This window comes from Asterias rubens, chromosome 10 (genome assembly GCF_902459465.1).
Source record: "Asterias rubens chromosome 10, eAstRub1.3, whole genome shotgun sequence".
Classification (NCBI taxonomy): Eukaryota; Metazoa; Echinodermata; class Asteroidea; order Forcipulatida; family Asteriidae; genus Asterias; species Asterias rubens.
The window spans coordinates 1,040,043-1,066,943 of NC_047071.1; the positions used below are offsets into that span (position 1 = coordinate 1,040,043).

The window sequence follows — 26,901 nt, forward strand, 5'->3', positions numbered from 1 at the left end:
ATGCATCATCTCGTAACCACCATGGTGGTAATTTACTATGCATATTTTTCTTGACTGATTGGTCTTTTACTGATTTGCTCGGCTCATTTTGTTGGATGATCTTGATGCTTGATCGATTGATGAGAGAGGGGGGGGGGGATCTGCTATCTCAGATTTTCTCTCTTTCTGTTCGTGAATGTTGAAACTTGTCCCAGTTTTTTACACTTTGCTGACTTTCTGAAGGTTCCAGTGAAAATAACAAAAATGATTTTTCCAGTTCACATCCTGAAGCAGCCCTTTACAGAACGGACATTAGAAGTTGAAACACTGAACATAAAAACCAAACCAACAGCAATAACAAAATAACAACAAAACAAAAATAACAACAACAACAACAACAACAACAACAACATCAACAGCAGCAACAGCAATAAGAAAAACATCAACATCAACAGCAAAAGTAGCAACACCAGCGACAGCGACAACGACCGTACCGCAGCAACATAACTGATGTAAACTGTTTGTCATTGGGAGTTAAAAACAAGACAAACTGACAGCAAACTTGGTTTGCCACACTTTCAACACCACCATTATTATTTAAATTCCTACATCAGGATTATAAGTGGGGAAGACCTTTGTCCTTCGTTGCTGAAATGTCAAAAGGTCGTTCCAGTAAAAAACATGTTGCTTGAATAGACTCCCCTTAACAACACTATTCAGACCATAATGGCGAAAATGAACGCTTTACTGGGTTGCTGTGAGCTTTATTGCAACGTATCTCACGATGCAGTATACATGTATACTTTTTTCAATGGAGGACATTTTGGAAAGACACAATAACGTTGTGGGATGTTATTACAAATTGATAATATTAAATTCTGGGTTAAGAAGGGAAGTTTACTAAATATTGAAAATGATTGTCTAATAACATGCCCTTTCGGTCTTAGTGGTCAGTAGTTCCTTGTGACACATTTTGTCTTGTCTATTTTATGAACAACAGTTTGAAAACAACAGATGTAGCAGTTATTTATATATCAATTAACAATCGCAGTTTCAGTGATGAACAACAAGTGTTTGAGTTTGTCGAATACAAGATCTGCAAAGAGTTACTCAAATTTTGTCTGTTGTTCATGTCTGTGTACAAAAAAAAATGTACATTATAATTGTGGCTATATGCACATATATTTCATAGTGTTATGAAAGAAAGGGTACCAATCTTAGAAATGCGTCAATGTATACCTGACGCAGTAATTAATGGCAAAAAAATATTATCAAATGACAGGAGCCTTTTGAATGATGCCTACAGCAACCTTTTCTAGATAGACAGTCGATCCAGGCGACGACTATTGCATGTCGATACACAAAACTTGCGCAGCGATAACACTGGCAGTCATTTTTTTAAACACATGAAGTTGTCGTACAGTGGAGCTCGTCATCAATGAAGTCGCAATGAATATTACTTGTATTTATTAGGGGTTCATAATACATTATTATCTTGATGTTGTTACCCTCTTGATATGGACGATCTTTTTCTTATGCACGCCTATAATTTCACAGATATACTCTGATTTAGTATCTTCAACATGAACTTTCTAATGATAAATTATATATTGTTCAATGATTTATTGTAGAAAAAACATGTTTTTAGAAACTGCTTTTAGATTAAGCGCATCATAGTCGAAAATACATTTTTCCCCCAAAAATTCTGTTTAAGAATTTAACAAAATATTTAGGAAAATTTCAAGGCAGTTGCAATGCGGTATAACGCGCAACAGCTGATTTCGGTTGTAACAACCAAAATCAAGGACTGTGTGGTAACATCCTGAAAATTGTGCAAGATTTAACTATTGATAATTACTCAAAACAATTGTAAGAAACGGCTTCCTCTGAAGTAAATTCGGTTTTTGAGAAAGAGGTTATTTCTGACTCCAATAAAGAAGACTTCAGCCAAAGTCTTGTATAATGCATCTGAAAGCGTAGATGCACAAAGTTTTTTTTTCTTTTTTTTTCTCTCTCTCGTTATATATTCTTGCAACTTCAATGACCAATGGAGCCCAAATGTTCACAGTTTTGTTGTTTTATGCATGTATTGTGATATACGTAATGAGAATACTGGTCTATGACAATTACCAAAGGTGTCCAGTGTCTTTAACAGTTCACGGTTGTAGGTCAGATAAGTAGCTTCAGGCCTATCTTCCTCCAAGAGAGAACCATGAACGTTTCCTGTATAAGTCTACCCGCTGCTTTACGTTATTAACGGACACAAGATTGACATAATATATCTTTCTAAATTATTTTTCAACATTATTTTTAATTTGTTTATTCGAAGTATGTTTCTTTCCCCCTATAAAGTAATACGATGTACCCGTACAAATAGTTCGGTCTACAGGTTTCTCGTGTCGCTTTTTAAAATGATGCGGGTTTTAATAATAATAATAATAATATTTTAAAAATCGAAAAAAAAAATAGAAGATTATAATGTGTATCAATGATACAAGTGCCGTCAAACATAAAGGCTATTTAACCTACAAACTGTTTTTTAAACTCTTGACGTGAAGAAGAGAGCAATATCTTAAAACTTGTTCAGCGATTATTTTAGTAAAGTTAGTGGTTAATGTTACAGACACTACAGCATTTACAAATTAGCATGTCCAATATAATGCAACTTTTGCCAGCCACAAAATGCACTGGACTACCTAATATACCTTGTATATCGTTAACTAGGTGACTTGGTCTATCAACCTCAATTCATTATTTAACCTAGCAATTTCTACTCGGGAAATAAAACTTCCCGTGCAGGCATGAATGTTTATAATGACATAAGGAAATTGAACGATGTTTAATTTGAAAACTTATTGTCGTTAGCACCTCGATACCGGTTCCAAATGTCATTAGAAATATTGGACATGAAGTGTGCAAATAAGTGCCCCCCCCCCCCCCCCAAATCTATCCTTTCCTGAGCATTGCTCGAATTATCAGCTAACCAAATTGTCTTTGCACAATATAGAGTTATAAGGGTTTGGGTTAATTGCGTTCGACCACACACAACACAATGTTCATAGATTTATAATATGGTTTGAGGATATTGATAGTAGAAATCTTATCTCAAAATATTTCTCGCTGAGGTGCTGTAGTTCTTGAGAAATTGGTAAAACAACGTCACGAAAATAATTTTTCAAATATCGCTCTGTGATTTACAGGGTTTTTTTCTCCTCAAAAACTTGAGTACAAATAAAGCTTAAACTTCCGCAGGTAAATTATATTACATACATCTTCATTCACAGTGAGTATGGTGTCATGTCATGGCTGAAAACTTGATCTACTAAAGGTACATGAACCATTTAAAGGTGGCTTGGCTGCAGTTGTTGTTTCTATCGTTACAAAGGAGCACTCCTTTTGACTAAAACACGAGTTATAGAAAGGTTTGCGGTAACACCATAATCTCTAAATAAGTCGGGGTGGTATTTATTTTGCATGGTACCTCCATGGTGACAGTAAGAGTTGAAACTGCTTGTGTCGATCCTTAGAGAGGGGATGGGCCTGGTTGGGATAAACAAATCCAGCTTCTCACCCGCAGCACAATTGCCCCTGTGATGGCTATGTGATCTTTTTTTCCCATCGCCCACCCTATTTGATAGAATCCCATCCAGTGAGGTATTGTAATACAGCTGTTGAGAACCAAAGTGATTCTCCGAATTCAACTCAATGGCTTTGTGTATCTTTGTTCTGGATACATCTCATCTTGGTATTGTTCACCCACTGCTTGAATGTACACCTGTACATGTAATATACCTCTGTCATATTCCTTGATCTTAGCCTTTTCCTATCTGGGCCAGTTTGATCTTCAACATGTTATCCCCCCATCTTGTCTCTGGTCTACCTTTGGATCTTTCCCCATTACTCTAAATTGCCATTCTTAGGCTCTTATTGCAGACATATGACTACATGCTGAGATACATCGATTCTAGTTTTCTATTCTCATGAACACTTGTGCAGACGCCCCCTCCCATACATGCTGACAATAAAGACCATACACATTATCTTATTCTAGGCAGCAGCATTAACTATAACGAAGGATTATATAGGTACTTCAGACCATGGAGGAAGAAAATTCAGACCAGTTTTTATAAGAGGGATTCTTCAACGAGGAAGGTCCCCGTTTTATCCCCATCTCTTTGTGCAGACAACTTGTGACGTCTCAGAAACCAGTGTGCACAATGAACAATGAAGGTTCATTCATCTTTATGCATAACTTGCCCATCTTCAGTCACACTGTAATCCCCAAATTCAAGACGATTGCAACAAGCTCACAGCAGGGGCATTTTGTGTTTTGTATGACTCTCTATTAGATATTCAGGCCTGTATGCTTCATTTTTGAAAAGGCAAGTGTGCCAAATTGTAAATTTCTACTGGAGCTTTTCAAGGGCCCCAAGGCAGTGACCAGAAGGGGCATGAAGGCAATCGCATTCGTTGCCTCCGTAATGTATCAGGCCTGGACCATCTTAACTCGGTGCTCGCATAAGTGTGTTTGTTCCCTGTGTAATCCCATTCATGCTTTGCCAGAACATGGAGGAATAACACGGTCAGAAACATAGACGATTGTGTAAAGATGTGTAGCGACTTGATCTGTCGTTGGGGAAGGACCATGTGAGGCTCGATTGCCAAGTGCAGACATACATCACATCATTCAAGTTTTATATTTATGGGAAAACTGATACAGACACCCCCCCCCCCACCCTCCCTCTCCCGCCCATGATACAATCACGATGTGACAAACCAAACGAATTATCCTGAGTTGTTGATGTCTGCTTATCTTGGCCTTTTTCTACCTCCATGGTTCGGTTATGATTTGGTATGAATATAGTCCACGAACAAGTCGTCTGCTCTTGTACATGGAGGGGGCTAGGGGTGGTGGGGGGGGGGGGGGCGGGGCGAGGAGGTATTCGTTCTCTATTCAGACCCTTTCCACATCGTGCCCACGCTATATGTTGACTATCAGGCTTCGTTTTTGAAAGGGCAAGGACACCCAAGTCTTTTTCCTTGGTAAAGGGTACCCTATGAGAAAAGTGTAAATTTCAACTGGAACATTTGAAGGGCACCAAGGCAATGACCAATGGGCATGGAGGCAATCGCCTTCGTTGCCTATGTGAAGTTTTAGGCATGTGTTGTTCCCGTGTAGTGTGCGAACGACAAGGGTCCAGGCTGTGACGTCAAACTCTTACTGATGCCTAACTCATCAAGAAATTCATTAGTATGATTACTTTATGAAATGCTCTTGCGGTTTGTGGTCGTTTCCCTGCAAGAATTCAAGGTGTGAGTGCTATAGCCAGTATGGTTTAATTGACATCTAATTATACGGGTTTTAGTTAATGTAATTATAATGTAGTCGCTGTTCAATGCAAGTTGTAACTTGTTGACGTCATGCGCGTATGGTTGACTTATTTGCAATATATATAAGGTACCCATGGCACACACTATCCGTCTGAATTTCTGGGCAGGCTCTGTAAGATTATGGTCACTTACAAACTGTATGCCCAGAAATGCTAGCTTGAAGACCAGAGCCCTTAATCGGGATCCCCTAGAGAGATATTTACTGAGTACCAATATGTGGTTATTATAGGTACCCGACATATGATAAAGATATCAAGTTACAACATTATACGAGTCCAATGACTGCATTAAGGACCATTTCACGAAGTTATCAGACTTTTTCATGAAAACCAATGGATAAACTGAACATTAGTGGACTAATATCGAAGTGATGACCAATACCCATTCTAAGCATTGGTTTGGCTCGCAGTACTGAAATTGTTTTATTATTCCATACCGGGTAACTTTAATCAGCACTTCGTTATAGACTTGGTACAAGTTAGGGTTGATATTCCTAACACTTTGTTATTATATGCGCTAAGTTTGTTTGAAAGAAATGCATTTCGCTTATTTTTTTTAGACTAAACAGAAGACTGTATAAACTTGAACATGTATGATACTATTCATAATTCCTGACGCAACCGTGTGGCATAGTAAACATTAAGCCTCCTGGGTTATCGCCTGTCATTAATATTCATGCAAACATAAAAATAAATTCATATTTTTTCATAAACAGCACGTCCCTCTGGGGAGTGTTAGATGAACGTGCAGTGTGCATTGTGCGCTGAGAATCTAGTATTTGGACAGAATTCTGGGTTGAACAAAAATATGACTTTTAAATTTGAACCCTTTGGGGTCCTTGCTTCGCTAGTCGCGGGCTAATCAATGTGCCTTCATCTGGATGCTGTGGGACTTTGACTTGCAAATGGCCCTGGGTAGAAAGCCTGGTTCGAGCTCGAAGGGCTGGGATGCAAAGTTGGGGCTCGCAGGCTTTGTAGTCAATATAAGCATAGAGTAATAAGCAGTTCATTTAGAGGGGAGAGACAAAATGGTGTGTGGGTGGGGGGGGGGGGGGGGTATGATGAATATGCTGCCAGGGGGGCCTACTATCTAGGTCTCTGATGTGCAGCGGATTGGAAAGCGACATTGGCTCAAAATGAGTGTGGGTTAGGGGAGATATATGCATGGTTCAGGTGAGGTGATCTGAAAGGCCTTGGCATTGGGAAAGGCCGCATTGTCCGCTCAACTTCTCGCGAAGATGAAAAATAGATCAAGGAATTAAGGTATTTAATATAAAAACTGGAGAGCTGTCCTGTTGATCGGGTTCTTTTTTTTCTTCTTCTCTGTCTTCTGTTTTGTTTTCTTCTTGGGAAATAATGATGAACCTTTCGCACCGTTCATCACGCATTCATGGGAGAGGATAATTATCTTTTGCATTCCTGATGTTGTTAATCATCGGGCAATCACTCGTGTCACCTCCGAACTTTCTGATCTGGGCGACCGAGGGGCCAGGCCGTGTTGCACGCACTTTGTGTCCCGTCACACTGCTGCTTGCTGTTCTGACATTCAGTGGAAATGTCAGGCCGGCTGACTGCTGTTAAATGCAGCCTATTATACCTATCTCACATATCATGCTTCCTTGACGGGAAGGAAATAACTGGGTTATTAAACTAAAGGTGCAGTGCAATCTGCATTTGCAGACGTATTAATCTAGCAATGTTTCCGTTTCAATTTCCAGTTTTCAAAACTGTTTAAATCTTTGAAATTGAAACATCTTATTAAAATAGACAATGTTTTATTCTCAAAGGCACGATAAACTTTTGGTAATTGTTACAGACCACTATCCTCACTTGTTGTATCCCAAAACTAAAAGTACAAGCCTGTGAAAACTTGGGCTCATTTGGTCATCGAATATGCAAGAAAATAATGTGAGAAAAATACACCGATTGCATGGATTGTGTGCTTTTAGGTGCCTGAGAAAGGGTTCATGAAATTGGCCCTGGTGAAATAACCCAAATAAGGAAATGCGTCTTCAGCTCATGGAAGTGCAATGACTGAGATGTTGTCTGTTGATTACCGGCTTCCTAACGGGATAAAGAACGTTCCTTTTGACGCATCTTGAATTCTGCATAATTCAATGCTGCTCATCATCTTGAGGGACCCTTGCTCTATGGTTGAAAGATGTGTGATATACAGTATTATGCATTCAGGATTTGAGGATGTCTTTCTGTTTTCTCTTCGTAACATTTGCCTGTCCCTCTTTGTTGCTTTATTGTTGTTTGAAGAGATGCAATTTCCAAATTACGTCGTGTCGTGGCCAATGTGTGTGAGAGCACCGGACTCAAATGTGTGTCTGTTTAGCATAGTAACATGGGTTCTAGCTCTTGTCGTGGCACTTATGTCCTTAAGCAAGACACTTGCTGTGTCCTTCGGATGGGACGTAAAGCCGTTGGCTCAGTGTGTTGTGTAATACACGTCCAATAATCCAGTGCACAGGGAAGGGGTTCACTAAGGTGTTCCTGGTTTGATTGGCTGCATTTTGCGCCATCTTTGATTCCTTGTAAAGGAATTTTTATTATACAAAACCGTAGCTCCACAAAACCATAGCATGATAATGCTGAATGATGAACCGCCTTGAGCGCTATGTGAGCGATATTTAAAGGAACACGTGGCCTTGGATAGGACGAGTTGGTCAATAAAAAGCGTTTGTAACCATTTTTGTAATAAAATGCATATGGTTGGAGCTGAGAAACATTAAAAAGGGATGTTATTGGCCGTATGAACAGGGCACTAATGTAAAGCGCATTGATGCGATTATTGTGAAATGCGCTATATAAGAATTGGTTATTATTATTATTATTAAAAGTAGAATACAATGATCCACACAAGTTTGCCTCGAAATTGCGTGGTTTTCATTTTACTGTGCGAACTAACACGGTCGGCCATTTATGGAAGTCAAAAATTTGACTCCCATAAATGGCCGACCGTGTTAGTCGACGAGGTAAAAGGAAAACCGTGCAATTTCGAGGCATGTTTATGTGGATCATTGTATTCTACTTTTACAACATCTTTCTACCCATATGCATTTTATGAAAAAAACGGTTTAAAACGCTTTCCAAAGACCAACTCGACCGATCCAAGGCAACGTGTTCCTTTAAGAAGCAACTGCACTTACTTTTTGTATCTGACCATGCACAGTATAGCTCTTGAGATCATGTTCTTTGTGGTTCTAACTAACCTATTGTAAAGCGCAGCAGTCGATTAGTGAATACACCGCTACAGAAAGTGGAGGTTGCTGGTTCGAGTCCCATCAGAGATTATCATTGTTTTAGAGACAGTGGCCGTCTAGCTCTGTATGCTGATAAAAAGACACGTCACGGAGTCAGTGGAAAATTGAAATATTATTATTTTAAATTTCATGTGAAATATTATTTCACATGAAATTGTTGTTAGTCGCTATTGCTTGTATCCTCCGTAGTGTTAAAGTCCTGCTTAAAAAAAATGTATAACAAAAATGGGTTTTTACTATACTGGTTTATTGTGGGACGGGTTCAAGCAGCTGTATACGACAGTGAAAATTTAAAATAACAATAAACAACAGTTTTTTACCAACAGTATATACAATACGCAAACAGTTGCAATATTGAAACATATATCTTTAATGAGCTTATTCCAATACTAATGTAAAGCAATTTGATGTAATGGCATGTTTGACCTTGTACCCGCATTAACTCTCGTTTTTTTTTGTAATCTCGTCAAAGAGTGCGAACAATAGACAAAATGAATGAGGACTGACCAGCCAGTGCGTAAATAAAGGCAGCCTGTGTGTATTAATGAATACAGTAATATATAGCTTTGCATGCTTTGCAATAACATCTTATGAATTGCCTGTCAATTTATCGACCGGTCCGTATTTTGGATTAAAGGCCAGATGGTTGGTTTATAATATACACGGTGTCTTTATTGGACCGGCCTTGAATGCATGTCCATGGCGTTTGTTATTAATTAAATTGATGGCCCCATCATTTTGATGATAATAAGTTTCTTTTAACTGACTCATGGAGGTATATATTTTTCGACTCATCTTTTATCTTTTATAATGTTGTGTGTCACCCGGGGGAGGAAGTCTTTCTTTTTATTGACCATTGTTCCTCTGAAATGAGATGATTTGGTATGAATCTTTTAGATGTTGTCAATGATTCGATGTGCCATATTCAATATACACGATCGTGCGTATTTTAGGATTAGTAGATTTTAACGTACCAACTATACACAATATTACCAACTTCCATAAAACTCATTAATTTTTAAAAATTGCGCTTCAATTCAAATCAGTTCAGTTCAACTCAACATTTATTCCCATATTGGTGAAAACAAAGAAGAGAAAAATAAACACACTTTTTAGGTCAACGACAATCAAGAACTGGTTGAGAAAAATAATTAATGAAAAAAAAAAAAAGGAAACAAAATAAAATAATAATACTAATACTGACATGAAAATTATCGCAGGCAGTTGATTCAAATCCTTATACATATATTCATTTAGTTTTACAAATAGTCCAAAGCCTTTACATTATTTAATGAGGTTCAACACAGACGTCTCGATTCCCCCATCCAGCTAGTGTATTTTAAACTGAATGCTGAAGCAATGTAACAATATTGGGTCATTGTGTGTAAACGAGTACATGATTGTTCCCCTGAGAGCCAATTCCTTTAGAACATGTATAAGTGTCCAGATGAATGAACAAACACAGTTTAATGTCTTCACATCCCTATAAAATATTCTTTCCTTTGTCTCCGTAGTTAGAGGCACCGGACACTTTTGGTAATTACTCAACATAATTTTTAGCATAAAAACCTTATACTTGGTAAACGAGTAATTGAGAGTTGTTGATAGTATAAAACATTGTGAGAAACGGCTCCCTCTGAAGTAACGTAGTTTTCAAAAAGAAAGTTATTTTCAACGAATTCGATTTCGAGATTGATTTTCAAGCATTTGAAAGCACACAACTTCGTGTGACAAGGGTGTTTTTTCATTCATTATTATCTCGCAACTTCGACGACCAATTGAGGTGAAATTTTCATAGGTTTGTGCATTTAGGGCCTACATATTGAGACACACCAAGTGAGAAGACTGGTCTTTGACAATTGCCAAGTGTCTAGGTCTTTAAGAACCTCCCTCCAACTTGGACACAGAATTCTTTGTTGAGCACCCCAACCTTTATATGAAGATACCTTAAGTGTTCCCTTTTATATTTTGTTATCTGTCTCCACAAGGTAGTGAACATGAAATCCATAAAACTGTGTCTAGCTTCGTGAGAATCCGACGGTGAACCACATTTCTCTTACTTTGTTGACACGCTCTGCACATTTGAAAACCTTGCAACCTCCAACCTGTCAAGGTGGCCTCCAACATGTACGTGTTTTGCTTACCGCCTTCGTCTGCTCTGCCGAATCCCGTAGTTGTCACAACAAATACATTAAAGGCACTGGACACTTTTGGTAATTGTCATAAAACCAGTTTTCCCACTCGGTGTATCCCAACGTATGCATAAAAACCTTTGAACATTTGGGCTCAATTGGTCGTTGAATTTGCAAGAGTATAATGAAATAAAAAACCTCCTTCTTGCTTTACTTTGTGCGCTTTCAGATGCATACAAAAGGCTTCAGCTGATGCATTTTGTTATTTGAGTGAGAAATTATCTTTATGAAAAACAACATAACTTCAGAGGGGCCGTTTATCACAATGTGTTATGCTATCAACAGCTCGATATTGCTCGTTATCAAGTAACTTTTTATGCTAACAATTATTTTAAATTATTACAACTATTGTCCAATGCCTTTAACTTTTCCCTTGTAAAGGTGTAGGGTACAGCAATTAACAGGCATCGGTGTCTAAACACAGTCGAGGCCGTCGCAGTTGCCGTAAACAGGATTCTGCTCCAGCCCACATGTTTTCCTGTGAGATCTGTTGCTCTTTTATGTTAGGTGCTTCTGCGTTTTCCCTCCCTTCCCCAGTCTAGGAATACACCTTGCAGGACAGGAAACTTTAGGCGGATATCAAACCACATGTGCATATCGATAAAGCAGATCCTTCGTTAGAATTATCCTGATAAGAATAACGGTCATATCCGTCATCGGAATATATTGGTACAGGAAACAATTGTCATAGTTGAACGAACTTTTTAAGGACGCATTTTTCAGTAGTATAAAATTGCCATTCTCAAAAACAAATTCCTGATTTTTTTTTTTTACGGATTCCCCTTTTTGAATCGGTTTAGATAAAAAACTAAATTCTCTCATGAAAAGTACCACGGCAGTGGCAATTTTTATGTAGAGAAAACAAAATTGCTTTCAGGACAGAGTATTCGGCGTCATAATCTGTCATTTATGCAAAATGTCTCTCTCATAAGAACATTATGTAATAATGGACGACTTTTGAACGCTAGGTGGCGGCAGACTAACCAAGTAAATTTCTACCGTTTGCGTCAGTCTGAGCATGCTCACTTCCCCGAGAACGACAGCGGCAGTGCTAAAAATTAATGACCATACAAACTGACTTGACCCTGTGGAGTATACTCAGCGCATACTCAACAGGGTCAAGTCATTTTTTGTTAAGGTCATTAATTTTTATAGAGTATTTACCAAGACCCTGCCTTTAAAGGAAACTTAAATATATTCTCGCCGCAGGAAAAGCATGTTACTCTAGTGGGAGATTGTTTGCACGTCACCTATCCCGAACACCTTTGCAGGTGGTTGCAAATAAGGCTCTCATCGCATTTCATTACCCTCGGAATTTTTTTCAAGCTTCCCCATAACCAATGAGATGGAAAATTGCAACTTAGTCTTGTCTTGGATCGTTGCATATAAATACAAAACATTTTGATAATCTTCGCTTGCAATCAAATATAGTTTATTTAGGGGAAAATGTTGTGTTTTAGATTTTGCTCTTTGAATGTTCACGGCACATTTAATTTGGAGAAGAATATCAGCTTTTACTGTAGAGACATAAGTGGGCTATATTTCGCCACGAGCGTCTGTAGTTGAGTTTTTATAGCGTCATCCATGAGTCATAAATGAAATGGTATGTAAACACTTTTGTCGCAAATTATGTTTGTATAAACTGTCTTTGGTGGCGTATAGCCGCTCACTTCAAACGATGATACATGTATAGGTTTCCTATAAAATTAAAGTCATACTATATCGAAGCATGTATCGTCTGGTTGACAGTCAAAACAGAGTCCCATCTTGCTTCGGGACTATTTTCATATACGGCAGCTCTTCTGCACCCCTTCCTTCTAAAAATAGGTCTGCATTGCAGCTCAACCAGAGTGCAGCTTTTCCATAAGCAATATTACGCGTCCCAATCCTTGTGGTCATTTTTTAAGCTGTATGATTTTTAACCGCTGAATAAATATACCCCCCTTTTGAGAATTATTAAGAAGAAGTAGAAGGCGGCCGGTCGGCGGAGTGCGTATATACGTCGGTTGATACCGGGGTGCTCGTTTACCCTGCGGGCAGTTGTCGATTGCTCAGTGAGGAAACTATGAGCCAGACTTGAAACACCAGGAAGACGGGGTCTAACAGACTGACATGGCCTGGCTGTGTACAACTGTTGCCAATTGTCGTCTGGAATTTAACGGTTCCCAACGCTGTAGAAAAAAGAAAAGAAAAAAAAAACTTTCCATTTGCGGGCCCAATATACTTCACAGAGGCAACTAAGGCGATTGCCTCATCGCCCCTTGTCATTGCCTTGGTGCCTTAGTATAAAACATCACCAAAGGGTGCCCTTTACCAAAGAGAAAATGCCTTGACGCCCTTTCAAAAACAAAGCCTACATGCAACTGCCGAAAGTTGAATGGCTGGAACAAGAAGAGCCAAGGTTCATCTGATTAAAATTGTTTTAGAGCGAATGAAATGCCGATACAACTTCTTCTAAAATTAAAACCGTCCTAAATGTCGATTGATATTATTTGACGCATATTAAAAGAACGTGCAAAAAACGCAACGGTATCCAACTGCTAGCTCTGTCGAAAAGCTTACCCTCTGGAAGGAGAAGGGCCAATATTCATTTGATTCAATTGTTTTTAGAGCGATTGGAATATCGACCAAACCACTTAACAAAATTAAAACCGTCCCAAAGACATCGTTGATTATTATATTGTATCTCTTTAAATTAAGTGGACAGAAAAATGAATTACGTTTTTATAAATATATATATTGCCTTCGAAGTGAGTGCTTTGGTGACTGAAACGAGTTCGATGTGAAATTAATGTGATTGGAAATATTTCCTATAGAGAAAACGAGTCACATAAATATCCATTGAAAGTGTGTGTTTTTGTGTAACTTCATGTCAGAGCACTGTTCGCTATTTTGTAGCACTAAATTATTGACTCCACAAAACCGCAAACCTTATGTTCAGCCCAGTTTCCCAGAGGCAAATTGATGTTTTTTAATCACCACAGGACACCACATCAGACTGTGTTTGAATGACCTGCCGTCAATTTCACAAAACTCTTCCTAACTTAAGACTAATCGTAGGACTTAGGACGAGTCCCAACCCTGCACTGTAGCATGCAGACCTAAAGATTAATCCTAAGTTAGGAAGAGTTACTCGTCCTAACTCACTCTTTGTGAAATCGACGGCTGTGCCCAGCTTCATAGAGCTGCTTTACGCCGAAATTACTGCTTAACAATTTGTTGGTTAGCAGAAATGAGCAAGATACTAGTCACACATTGTACAAGTGACATGGTAGCTTGGCTGGTAAACTTATTCTGGTAGCATATTTTTCTTGTGCTTAGCTAGTTTTTGTGTGAAATGTGGCCCAGGCCTTATGATGGGTTAATTTGTTAGATATTTAAATAAAATATGCCCCTTTAAGGTCCCTTAGCGCATGCCTGTCTTCCCTTTAAAGGTCATGGTTCAAAGTTGATCACGTCAGCTATAAATGATGACATTTCACAAGGGTTCACATCCCATCACATACTTTGATTTAGCATTAATTTCCTTCGTTGACTACAACATTCCTCTCGTTTCAATATGTCAACCAAACTTCAGCAAGTGGCGCATTAAAATGCTGACTCGCTGTCTGCGACTGTGTCAAACATGTGAAATATTCATCTAGTGCTAATCCAGTACCTGGTTAACCCATCCGTCAAATGCAATCGTGTTCCCTTGCTCGACCCCAGAGAAAGGCTTGCTAGGCAATGACTATTCAATGACTAGGATTATTTGGTTATTATTGGAAAGAAAAACCCTCCTTCCCTGCGAAGTGTTGTCTTTGATGTTCACCGCGGGCGCTAGATTAGGGTGCTGTCCCAGATCTGGGCCCATTTTCGTAGAGCTGCTCAAGCACAAACAAGTAAAACACAAAGCAATTTTGCTCACCAGAATAAGGTTACCAGCCAAAATGTCCAATTTACGTAATGCATTTTGTGACTGGTTTCCTGCTGAATTTTGCTTAGCATCTTTGTTTTAGCTCCATGATCTGTTTAAGCAGCTCAATAAAACTGTAGGCACCGCCCAGACAAGCACAACACAACTGGCAAACCTGCCTAAGTCATCACTGGAACTGTTTGTGACCACGGATCCCCGCTTATTTTCTCATAGCAAAATGTTTGTTTAGCAACCATTAGACCTTAGTTCTGATGATGTCACAGTTTGTTTACCACTTTTTTGGAACAATGGTAAACCATTGTGTCTCTGCACAACTGTTTGAAATGCAATGCCCAGTTTCAACACCTAAACTGTCCGATGACGTCATAGTACGGGGTATTATTGCCGGTTTTGTAGCTCTGTTGAATTTGGCCTTGTTTTCACCTTTTTGTCGTAAAATTTTAAGGAGGGACACAGCCACTATTGTACAAAGAAGTTGTGACAAAGTAGGTTCGTTTACACTGCCGTCAATATGAAAAGAAAAGCAAAAAACAACTTTAAACCAAGAGTACAGGATTTCAAATGCACACGTCTCATATCACAGCCGTGTACGTAAACTGTACGTGTATTTGGTGCCACAATGATGCGATATTCAAGAATATGCAATGCAGGTTTCGCTTGGCATCCTTTTTTGAAGGTTTTAGGGCCTGCTAACAATGAATCAAAACGCACAATCACAATCACAACTAGAAAGCACGGTAGCTGTATTTGAGCAAATACGGGTATCTCTGCCCGGCGGGGGGTGGAGCATAATATTCTGCATGGTTTATGTTGCACTTGGAGAAATGAAAATTGTGTGTGTTTTGGGGGTGATACAGAACAATATTCGCATACGTTACTCGCGAATACGAAATCCGACCATACGCAAGCGCATACGTAAGCATGCGCACATATTCCCAAATATTTTCACGACATACATGTACGTATGCCGACAAGTTTACAGTTATGCGATGTGCTTTTGGGCCACCGTACCTTTTTGATTGCATACGTTTGCGATGTCACAAATTTATTCGCAAATGTTTGCGCATACGTATGCGGTGTCAAGAAATTATTCGCGAATAAGTATGATGTCGCGATCAGACTGGATGCTAAAAATCCACAGATATATATTAGAAATTTTAATTAAACATATGCGACAAAGTATAATAAAATTTTCGACAACTCAAACATATTCGCATACGTTACTCGCGAATATCTTAACGAAATCCCACCATACGCAAGCGCATACGTAAGCATGCGCACATATTCCCAAATATTTTCACGGCATACGTATGCCGACAAGTTTACAGTTACCGTACCTTTTTGATTAGGTAAAAGTCAGCTGCCTATTATTACATGGACAAGTGATAACACTATTAATATCAAGTGTCCAACTTTTACTAAGAAACACTTAAGTTTGGTACTGTTACCAACAGTATCATGCAGTTGTTTTACAACATATTTCATTGCAAAGACATTTGGCAAGGTAATGAATCTCACATAAATTCCAAAAACATTCAAAACCTTTTCTTAAGATGCACTGTGAAAAGAATAATTTGTAAAAGCTAATAAGCTAATTTACAACAATTTTTCTATAAAAATGCTCCGTTATTGAATGACTATTGACTTATGGATTAACGGTGACGATTGCGAAGTTTCCTCACTCAAACTAAAGCTCATGTAACTAACAACCATACACGGTTAGCACGGTTAACATCCGTTGGCTCTCCGGGTTTTCACCGAACCCGTATGCCGTGAATAAGCTCCAGACCACGGCAGAGTGTTTTTAACGTTCACGGTGCAGGTCACACTGCGACCGGAAAATCCCCCATTGCAATAACGTGGGGAAAAGCTTCGGTGGTGATCGTCTCGCTCGCAGCGCAGCGTAGAGGATTCACTCATCACGTAAATAAAACAACCTCGTTATATTTTTACGTTGCAATTCTGATCGGCTTACAAGCTTTAGGTACGAGGTTGGAATTTTTGGTTCCGTTTTTTACGAAACCGCGGCTTTAGCTTGGGATGTCACTTGGGCTTCGGCTTGGGCTTCGTCTGCCTGTTTGAAGCCCCGTTAGAAAAGCACATGTTTTCTAAATAACTGACGGAGCCTAAGCCCAAGCCCAATATGTGGCCACGGTTTTGCAAATGCAAGCTGAAGGAGAAGAAGAAGGAGAAGAAGAAGAAGAAGAAGAAGAAGAAGAATATCCACCACAAGGACAATATCTCTGCCGTTGCACGGGCAGAGATAATTGATATCCAACGGTACTATGTGCATATTGATATAAAGCATATGCCTTAAAGGCAAATTTATTGCCCCTATCATCCCAGTCCGAACAAAATACTCCTAGTGATTTTTTGTTGTCCCTATATCCACGATGATTTGTGGCATTCTTATTTGTTATCACACGACCCCATTAGCCGCCCCTAAAGGCATGCTATTATGCATACAACTTGCACATGCTGTGTACACATTTAAATTTTTGGGTGTAACCCGGTAAACTTTTGATATCTAATTTGTTTTGTCTTTCTTCTTTTCTTGACAGGGTTCCGTTTGTTCATATATTCTCAAAGCCTTCATCAGTACTTCCACAATGGTTCTTTTAGTACTAATAGTGTTATACCACGCAAGGGAAATACAGGTAAGTCAAGTTGTTTTCATCTCAAAACTTATTACATTTTAATTACACACAATTTCTCTTTAATTTACTTGTTGGCTTTTTGTTTGGGGTAGTTGAGGGGACGCGTGCGGATGTCGAAAGCGCAAAAACACGAACGGGCCTGGAACCCTCAGAGGCTTTGTCCTTTATTGCCCCTGGTGTTGGCCTTGGTGCCCCCCCCCCCCTCAAAAGTGTACAATAGACTTTCAGAGTTTCCAATGGAAGTGCCCGTTGCTTCATAAAAATGGCCTTGTCCTCTCAAAAGATGAAAATCCTGACACGACAGTTGATGCCAAAAATATGTTTTTTCTAAATGCCAAATTGACTCGTCGTTGTTTAACAGTTTGGTTGTTTTCCTTGCGCCTTTTTTGTTGAGTAAATGGTAACTCGGTAACTCGACCAATTCCTTTTTATTTCAAAATATTGGAGTGAATATGTAAATCAAATCCAGGAGTATTTTGATGATCAGGGGTAAGGGATGCAGCGCCCTTTGACTGATACAGAACGAGCAGAATCTACGAAACGGATTCAATTGATGACAATTGACTCGTCGTTTTTGCTCAACATTTTGGTTGTTTCCCTAGCCGCCTTTTTGTTGATTGTGAAGTAACCCCATTACTCCACGAAGTAATTTTTTTAATTTCTGAATATTGGAGAGAACATATAGATCCAATTTATATGAATATTTGATGAGAATGGGTTAGGGATGAAGCACCCTTGGACGGATACAGAGAGGTCGAGTACAGTCCAATTAGCGTGATTGGTCGCAGTGAGACTCTGTTTCCTGCATTCGCGGGAGCAGAGTATTTGTGTCAAGGTTTATTTGGGAAACTGAAGTGGCATTTCCACCGGGGGAAAATGGACTTGTGTGAAACAGACTCGGGTGTGTTCTTTTTCCATTAGGATTCTCAGTGTGGCAAATCGAACGGGGAGTCCAAGTGTATCTTTGATATGTATTTATAAATCAAATGCAATCCTTGAAAAATGTTGACATTTCTTGCTGATATCTTAACAGCACATGTCAGGAGGCAGTTGCTGTTTTTCAGTTTGCGCTTTTGATCGAGGGGAGAAAACGCACGATCTCCACAAGATGGTTTTATATTTTGTATTTTGGTTGATGCTGATGTCTAGGCGAGGATTCGCCTCGAGGGCCGCGCGGCGACAGGTCCCGCTATGCTCCCTAACTCGAGCCCGCTAGAGTTTTGTTGAAGCTTGTTCCCCGATCGTCAAAATGAGAAAATGAAATTGATATGAAAGAGCCCTACGTCCTTCCCGTACGGGGGATAATGGAAGTGATTAATTCCAGTAAACTACCGCAGAAAACCGGGGTGCTACCTCTATAGGAGCCCGATGAACTTTAGATTAACGTCTTCTGAGAATTTGGTTGGACTTATGGGACATAATATGTGTGAATATTTGAACCATGATGAACAAGTAATTGTGGATGAGCGAACCCTTTATTTGGAGTTTGAGCACGCGTGCGTCATCTGCTGTCGTGATTACGTCATGATCACGTCAGGTTCTTCAAATATATATTTCACAATAAAATGTGTTTTTTCCCCTCTTTTTTAAGTATGACGTAAACCTAAGGAAAAAGCAAAACAGTTTTTACGAAACAACCGGCCAGTCTGATTTCGTAGCGACATCATTAAATTTGTGTACAACTGCAGTAACTGGGAGCATTTTGCTGACCCACATTTGAGCTTAACTTCTAAAACCCAACTTCAAGAAAATAGAGTCAAATTTTGACGAGAATAATTGACATTTAAGTCGAGTCCTTGGCGAAACCCCTTTTAACACATAAACTGCGTTTAATATTCGGCACTTTCTCAAAGAAGTAACCTCCTTACTTGATGCTTTAGTTTTTTGGGAGGTCTGTTTTTTGGCTTTGTTTATTAAAAAAACTCGAGAGTAGGAATGCATGATACTTTTTACCAGTACGATGTGTTAAACCATCAATGCCAACCCTCTTTATGGAGGTTGACGCATTACAATTGAACGTAACGTTTTGCAACTCGGGAGATGTCAGTTGAAGCGCTCTTGTGTGTACTGGACAGGAATACCCCGAGGTTTACTCTAAGAAGCCTTGTTCTCCCGCATCTTCTTACTGCTCCCAGTGATCTCATCCCCGTTGACACCTACTAGGAGCAGCGTTTCTTTCAAGAGAATCCGGATAGATAAAGAACGCTTGAGTACCACTTACAAAACTTGTTGAAAACAAAACAGATACGGGTAATTTACGATCATGTCGGCGGGGTTTAAGAGCCGCCTCTAAAAGGGGCCATTATCAACGAAGTGACCCGCACAAAATGCGAAGTGTGGAGTGGTGGTGGACTGGAATATGTATATGGAAACATAATATATACCTTGTATTAATACCGGGGGGGGGGTTATAGTTTACTCGTGTTGATAGCATGAGACCTGGATAGATTAAATATTCAATAGATATAGATATAGGACATGCGGTTGGGCGGTATACCCCGGGGATACGTTTTGCCATCACACTATAGATGGTACTTTCGCTGATGGGAAATATCAACTGCCCACACCATTAAAGGTATAATCAATATAGGTTTGGAGATGAGCTACATGTATAATATAAACTGGCGACCTGCAAGCTGAAAATTATAGGTTTTGGTGAGAAGCTGAAATAACAATTAGTGACTTGCAAGCTGCAAATTCACCATACCGTTTTCTAAGGTCGGTGTTTTTGGTTGGCTGCATATTGCGCCATAGCACCTTGTCAACCTTTACATGGTGCAGTATTTAAAGTAGTATAGGTCTCAGAATTGATTACGTCCCACAAATCATTGGATGAAAATACTGAATGTTGAAGCGCCTTGGGCGTCAACGAGTGACGAATATGAAATTGAAATAAATCCAATTCTGTAAAAATTTGAGCTCAATCGGTCGTCGAAGTGGGGGTGTAAAATGTTATATTATTTGGATCGTAGGTTGCGGCATGCTTTGGCAGCAAAATGCACCCCATCTCACCCCGTATACCTTGTATTATGTTAGGTGTTTGTTATACTTGATTCTTGTCATGTTTAATCATACTTAAACAGCTCCACCAAATTAGATACCGCAGCGAATGGTGTGTCATGACTGCCGTGATTAAAATTAATGTACAGTTATTAATAAACCCCTCCCCTCTCGCCGAGGTCCCAAACACATTAATTTCAACAAAATAAAGGTGCATTTCCAAAAAAAAATACAAAAATGTTCTATCATCCGTTCCGCAAATACTACTTGAATTTCCTTTTTTTCTAATCCTCAGTTTAAATAAAGAGAACTACACACTCATATGCTTTATCTAATAGCTAGAACTACATTGGTAGAGACCTGGCGTGGTTTTATCATGGCTGCCTGAGTTTTTTTATATTATTATTAACGAACACATTTGGTGTTGAGTCATATCAAACTGCTTAAAACATCCCTAACAAAACAAACTTGTTATGGAAGACTTTTCAAGAAGATTAGGGCATCTTGCCCAAATGTTATTTATTCCACTTTACTAAAGAGTGAAAACAAAACGTAGTGTGTGCATGGCGACAAATAAACTATCTGTGATATTCAAGCCGAAGGCAATTTGCTTTACCTGTCAGATATATGGGTCACATTATAACACACTGAATTATGCATGCTCTACGAGACCACTGAAGCCTTACCTCTTTTAGAACAGCTTATCGAGTCCCTGTATTATATATTTTCCAGCGATTGCTTTTATGGAACTTTCCATTATATTGGCAATAATTTCACACGGCTATGCATGCTGTTAGCCAGAAACTCTTTCGTAATGCTCATTAGAAATTCACCATAAATATGAACGCTAATCGTGCTGTCCACTATAGTGAATGTTAATGATAACCGCCAGTTGATACAAGTAAAACAAACACGTGCATGACGTAAGCACAGACTCCTTTGTAACGCCCGTTTACGAATTCCACTTTCGTCAGAGAAATTCACCATAAACATAAACGTTATTCTTAGGGTCCTATCCAATAACGAATTTTAAAAGTCAAGAAATAGTTGCAATTAGTCAGGAACTGCCCATTTTAGTGTTCCTAATTCACCGAAGAATTTAATCCGAGGTCTCGAAATCAAATTCGTGGAAAACTACTTCTTTCTCGAAAACTACGTTACTTCAGAGGGAGCCGTATCTCACATTGTTTTATACTATCAACCTTCCCTCATTACTCGTAACCAATAGTGTCCTCTGCCTTTAAACCAATTATTTTTTATTTTTGAACGAAAAGTTTAGAACGCAGGAACTTATCAGTGAACTGAAAAACAAATAGTCGAGGTTAACATAATACATGCAACAGTGTCTGAAAGTATAGAAGCAATTGATTAAACTTAAAAAGTACAGTAGTGCACAGAGTACAGCTGTAATGTGGCAATTAATGTGTGAGCCTCTGGAAAGTGTTGGCTTTTGAACATTGATTGAAGAAAGTGTAAGTAATAGATTCAAGTATTATTGTTAAAGGGACACGTTGCCTTGGATCGGGCGAGTTTTATGAAAAGCGTTTTGAAACCATTTGTTATGAAATGCATATGGTTAGAAAGATGTTTAAAAGTAGAATTTATCGATCCACTAAGATATGTTTTTCTTAACACGGCTCGCAACAACATCAACCAACGATTTCATAGACCAACTCGTCTGATCCAAGGCGACGTGTCTCTTCAAGTAGACGTTGTTGTGGTTAATAGTGAATGGGAGTTTTAGTACCTTCATACAAATATGATGTGAGAAAGTTGTTACCCGTGTTGTATTTTTTTTTTTTTCTTCTTCTTTTTGAAAATAAAACAACAATACTGTCAATGTTTGTGCCAAACTTTCTGCTTTGAAAGCTATCACAGACTTTAAATCATATGTTCAGTGTGTCTTTTGCCAACTGTACCATGTCGGAACACAACTTTCGTGCTGGTTGGAGTGGAGTACCATTAAAAAGTCGTACCCGAAGACATGCACCGTTACGCCCATTCATAACTTCTCGATAAAGTCACAAGTCATGGCAAACCCAAAAAGTGTAAACCACACTCGGGGGCTGGTTGACAGACGTTTTGTAAAACAGGTTTGGTTTGTTTGAATGCAGTCCTTTGCTAGACATGCATTTACCAGTCACAACAAATGTTGCTAGTCGTCACCGTTGAGAGCCCGCCATGGGTTGATGTTGTTGTCAGAGTACGTGCTTCGTTAATTTTGATGTAACAGTGAACGTACTTTCACTATATCTTCCAGATATACTATTTTAATTAGGGTATATTTGATAATATTTAGTTTTCTTTCTGATGGACTAGATAATATTTTATTAAACTCCAAATTAGAAATTATATGACCTCGTCTCCAAATAATAATATAACAAATAGAAAATACACATCGAAACACGGAACATACCAAACAACACAATTGCACACAATTATGCAACAAACAACATAAAAACAAAAACCCAATTCCGTCTATGATTAACCTGTTATAAGTGAATTTCTGTTCATATAAGCGCATGTCATTTTAAAATAATATACCGTTAAGCAGCTCTATGAAATTGGGCCCAAGACCCAAACGTCATACAAATGGTCATGGATGCCCTTAAAAACGGTATAAGTCAAATTCAAGAATAACATTCATCTCCCACTAGTGGTTTATCAGTTTCACTTCCGCTTGAAGTCAATTGGGGGCTTGCCGTGTGTGGGTTCGATTCCATCCCGGGTGGGAGGCCGTGCTGATGGTCCTTATTCCTTTACACACATTGCCTTCATCAAGCTTCCGCTCAGTGGAAAATAAATAGATAGGGTAAAGCCGCCGAGTATTCAAATGTTACTTTAATGGTACGGCGCTCACATCAAGGGACAAACCCACTTCATTCATGTCAATAATAAAGCATTAAGTAATTGGTAACATTGATAGGGCTTTAAAACTGACCAGTATTGTTCAAATGAACAGTAATACATTGTGGTATTTTATTGCAATACTTGAGTGCTTCATTTGTCTAGTAATATTGGCATCTGAAATGAGTGGCGTCTGAAATGATGTCAACATATTGCAGCAATCATTTCGAGCGTAATATAAAGACAATGATGCACCAATTCTATTCAATTGTACAGTTGTCCCGTCTTGCCTTCTGACTGTTGCCTTCTGAACTACTATCGCACCATAATCGGAAGCCACGACGCTGTGTTATCTTATCAGTGTGGATCAGATGGAAGTGCCGGCTTCGTGGTTTTACGCATTCACCACTGACTGGTGAAAAACCACACCAAACGAGTCTAAAAATCGCTGTACCAAGTTGCTAGACTCGCATTTTTAAATGTCGAGACAATCTTTTGAGTGTTTCCGGTATATTAGACAGAGGGCGCCCTGGATGTTATTTTAAAAGTCCCAAAATCAACATGTCACGTCACCTACGTTGAACTGCGTCTATTATACAACCAAATCCGTAAAGACAATCCCACGCATTGGATCATAAGTAATGTTTGTCTTCTGTTCTCAGGATGAACAGTACAGCCAGGGAATAAAACTTGGGACAAATAGTGCAATTAAGATTGCTTGGGGTTAAACAACAATCTCTCTGATATTGCGTGTCCTTAAGAGATACATTGCACATGCTATTACCGCTAGTAAGACAGTATTATCGTTACAGCGCTTCCCTTGAATTATTTAGTTGCAAGAAAATTACTTTGGATGCAAAAAAAAGGTGGCAAATCAACGACTGTTTTACGTATTAAATATTTAGTTTAGAAAGAGTGAAATTGCCCATGGAGCTTCAGGTCTAAAAGACAACCTTTAAAAAAAATATATAAAACGGTATAATTTGTCCCGCCAGTTCGACTATGTTTGTTAGTGGGATAAGTCGACTTGTCATTGTAATTTATCTCTCGAAGTCGACTTTCCAAAAAATAAGGAGTTATATATATCGTCCTATGAAAAGTCAAACGTCTTGACGATGCATTATGGCAGGTCGACTTGATAGCCTCGGTCAGTCGTCACAAGATATTAGAAGGGAACTTGGAAAGTACACAAATAATAAGCTAAGAATAAGCTGTAGGCCTACAACCATGCTACAATTTGGCAAGGAAACCTTGCTAAATTAATGCTCTCGCGTGAAAGGGATTTTGGCGAGATGAATTGTGTTGTTACCTAGATGAGAGGTAAAGCATTTCAGAAAGTTCCGTAACTATTTTGCACTGGGAAGTTGTTTCATACTGTCAGCTGTTCGTAAAAATAAACACTGTCCAACTTATTAATAGTGAGGGAATTGTAAGAATCAATTGTTTGGAGATAAATTGAACGGTTACTCAATTAATTGGTATGGTATAGCATCAAAAGACAGTTTTTTGAACGTCCTTTTCTCTTTTACTGGTTTCCTATGTTTCAACAATTTATCAGAGAGCATTTCAAATACATCATGCATCTTTGCATAGCTGTCAGCAGTGGCCAGCAATCAAAGCACAAAACCAGATTTATTCATAACGGTGATAAATCATGTGCCCGCAACATCCACTTGCGAAAGTTACTCATACATTAATTGCGAACGCTTAACACTTTCTCACAGTGTTAATGTTTCTTGCGGATGTTAGCTCTAATTAACTCAAAAACCGTTCACCGTGAAATGAAAGCGGTTATAACTATGATGCGCTGTGACCCCTTGACCTCATTTAAATTAATAATTCATCCCATAATTATAATATAGCTCATTAGAATCGATAATGCATGTGTTCGGGAGAGTATATCTCTTGTCCACGATACTAAGTTTAAACCACGGTTTAAACACGAGTAAAGGCACTGGAGAATATTGGTTAATATTACTCTAAATAATTGTTAGCATAAAAACTTACTTGGTGACGAGCAATGGAAAGCTGTTGAAAGTATTATAAAATATTGTGAGAAACAGCTCCATCTGTAAATTCTCACCAAAGGTAAATTCTCACTCAAAGCACACCAATTTGTACAATAAGGGTTGTTTTTCTTCTTTCATTATTTCCTTGCAACTTCTACGACCATTGAGTCAACATTTTCATAGAGTTGTTAGTTTATGAATATGCTTGGATATGCCTACACACAAATCATAATACTGGGCCAAATTTCATAGAGCTGCTTAAGCACTAAATTTTGCTTAAGAAAACAAATCCTTGCTTAGTAAAATCACATTACCGGCCAATACTCCACTCGATTGTTATGCTTAGTAAACAACAGCTAAATACCAGTCACAAGCAATGTATACGACATACAATTTTGGCCAGTAACATGTATAAAATAAGCAAGATATTATCGTGCTTAACCTTTTTGGGGGCTTTATAAGCAGCTCTATGAAATTGCCCCAGTGGAAGTGTCGTGGCCGAGCGGTTAAGAGCACCGAATTCAAACTCTGGTGTTTCTGATCAGCAGAGTGTGGGTCGAATCCCCAGCCGTGACACTGTGTCCTTGAGCAAGACACTTAACCATTGCTTCGTCCTTCGGATGGGACGTAAAGCCGTTGGTCCCATGTGTTGTGTAACGCATGTAAAAGAACCCAGTGCACTTATCGAAAAGAGAAGGGGTTCGCCCCGGTGTTCCTGGTTGTGGCTGCTTAATGCGCCGTAGCACCTTGTAAACCCTTATAAGGTGCTAAATAATTGGGTCTCAGAATTCATCACTGCAATAACCTATCTTTCTGAAAGTTTGTATATACTCAGCGCCTTGAGTACCTTGTTTGGTAGATACGTGCGCTATATAAGACTTCGATATTATATTATTATTATTTGACATCTACCCAAGGTGAACAGTGCCTTTAAAATGGTAGATTTGACTACATTCACTATCTCCATCTCTGTTATTGTGCAGAAAAGTAGTTTTATTTCCATATACCCACACAAGGAGGCTAGGAAAATAGTGTTTTCGTCCTCCTGGTTACTGACAAACAGAGGTGGTCGTGGCAACTATAGAATACCCTATATTTGTTGCGTGTGGCAAGCCCGTTGACGTTTTTGAATAACTCACGTTTCGCTCTGAATTCAATATATTTTCAAGGTCACCCGATCGATGATTTGTTTCTGGTTTACCGATGATTGGAATTAAGTTATACAGGAAAAAACCGTTGTTCTTGTTTTCACTCTTTGTTCTTGTTTAAAGGCAGTGGACACTATTGGTTATTACTCAAAATAATTATTAGAATGAAATCGTACTTGGTAATGAGTAATGGGGAGAGGTTGATAGTAAAATACATTGTGAGAAACGGCTCCCTTCATTTTCCATGAATTTGATTTCGAGACCTCAGATTTACGCAACTCCGATGACCAATGGAGCTCAAATTTTCACAGGTTTGTTATTTTGTGCATATTGTTGAAATACACCAAGTGAGAAGACTTGTTTTAGTGTACAGTGTCTTTAATGGCTGTGCATGTTTATCTGTAACCGGAATTAGTGTCATGGAGTTAAACTTTTGACCCGGGATTAAAATTATAATTATACTCATGTGTTGCATGCGTGAGTTCAAAATGCCA

General features: G+C 38.8%; 1 protein-coding gene across 1 annotated transcript in view; it reads left to right on the forward strand.

Annotated features, from left to right (window-relative positions):
• LOC117296158 (small conductance calcium-activated potassium channel protein-like) overlaps window positions 1–26,901 on the forward strand; it is a 68,351-nt gene that overhangs the window by 25,749 nt on the left and 15,701 nt on the right. Inside the window, exon 3 of the mRNA XM_033779041.1 lies at window positions 17,308–17,403. Coding sequence (XP_033634932.1) covers window positions 17,308–17,403 — 96 coding nt within the window. The remainder of the gene's footprint in view (window positions 1–17,307; window positions 17,404–26,901) is intronic.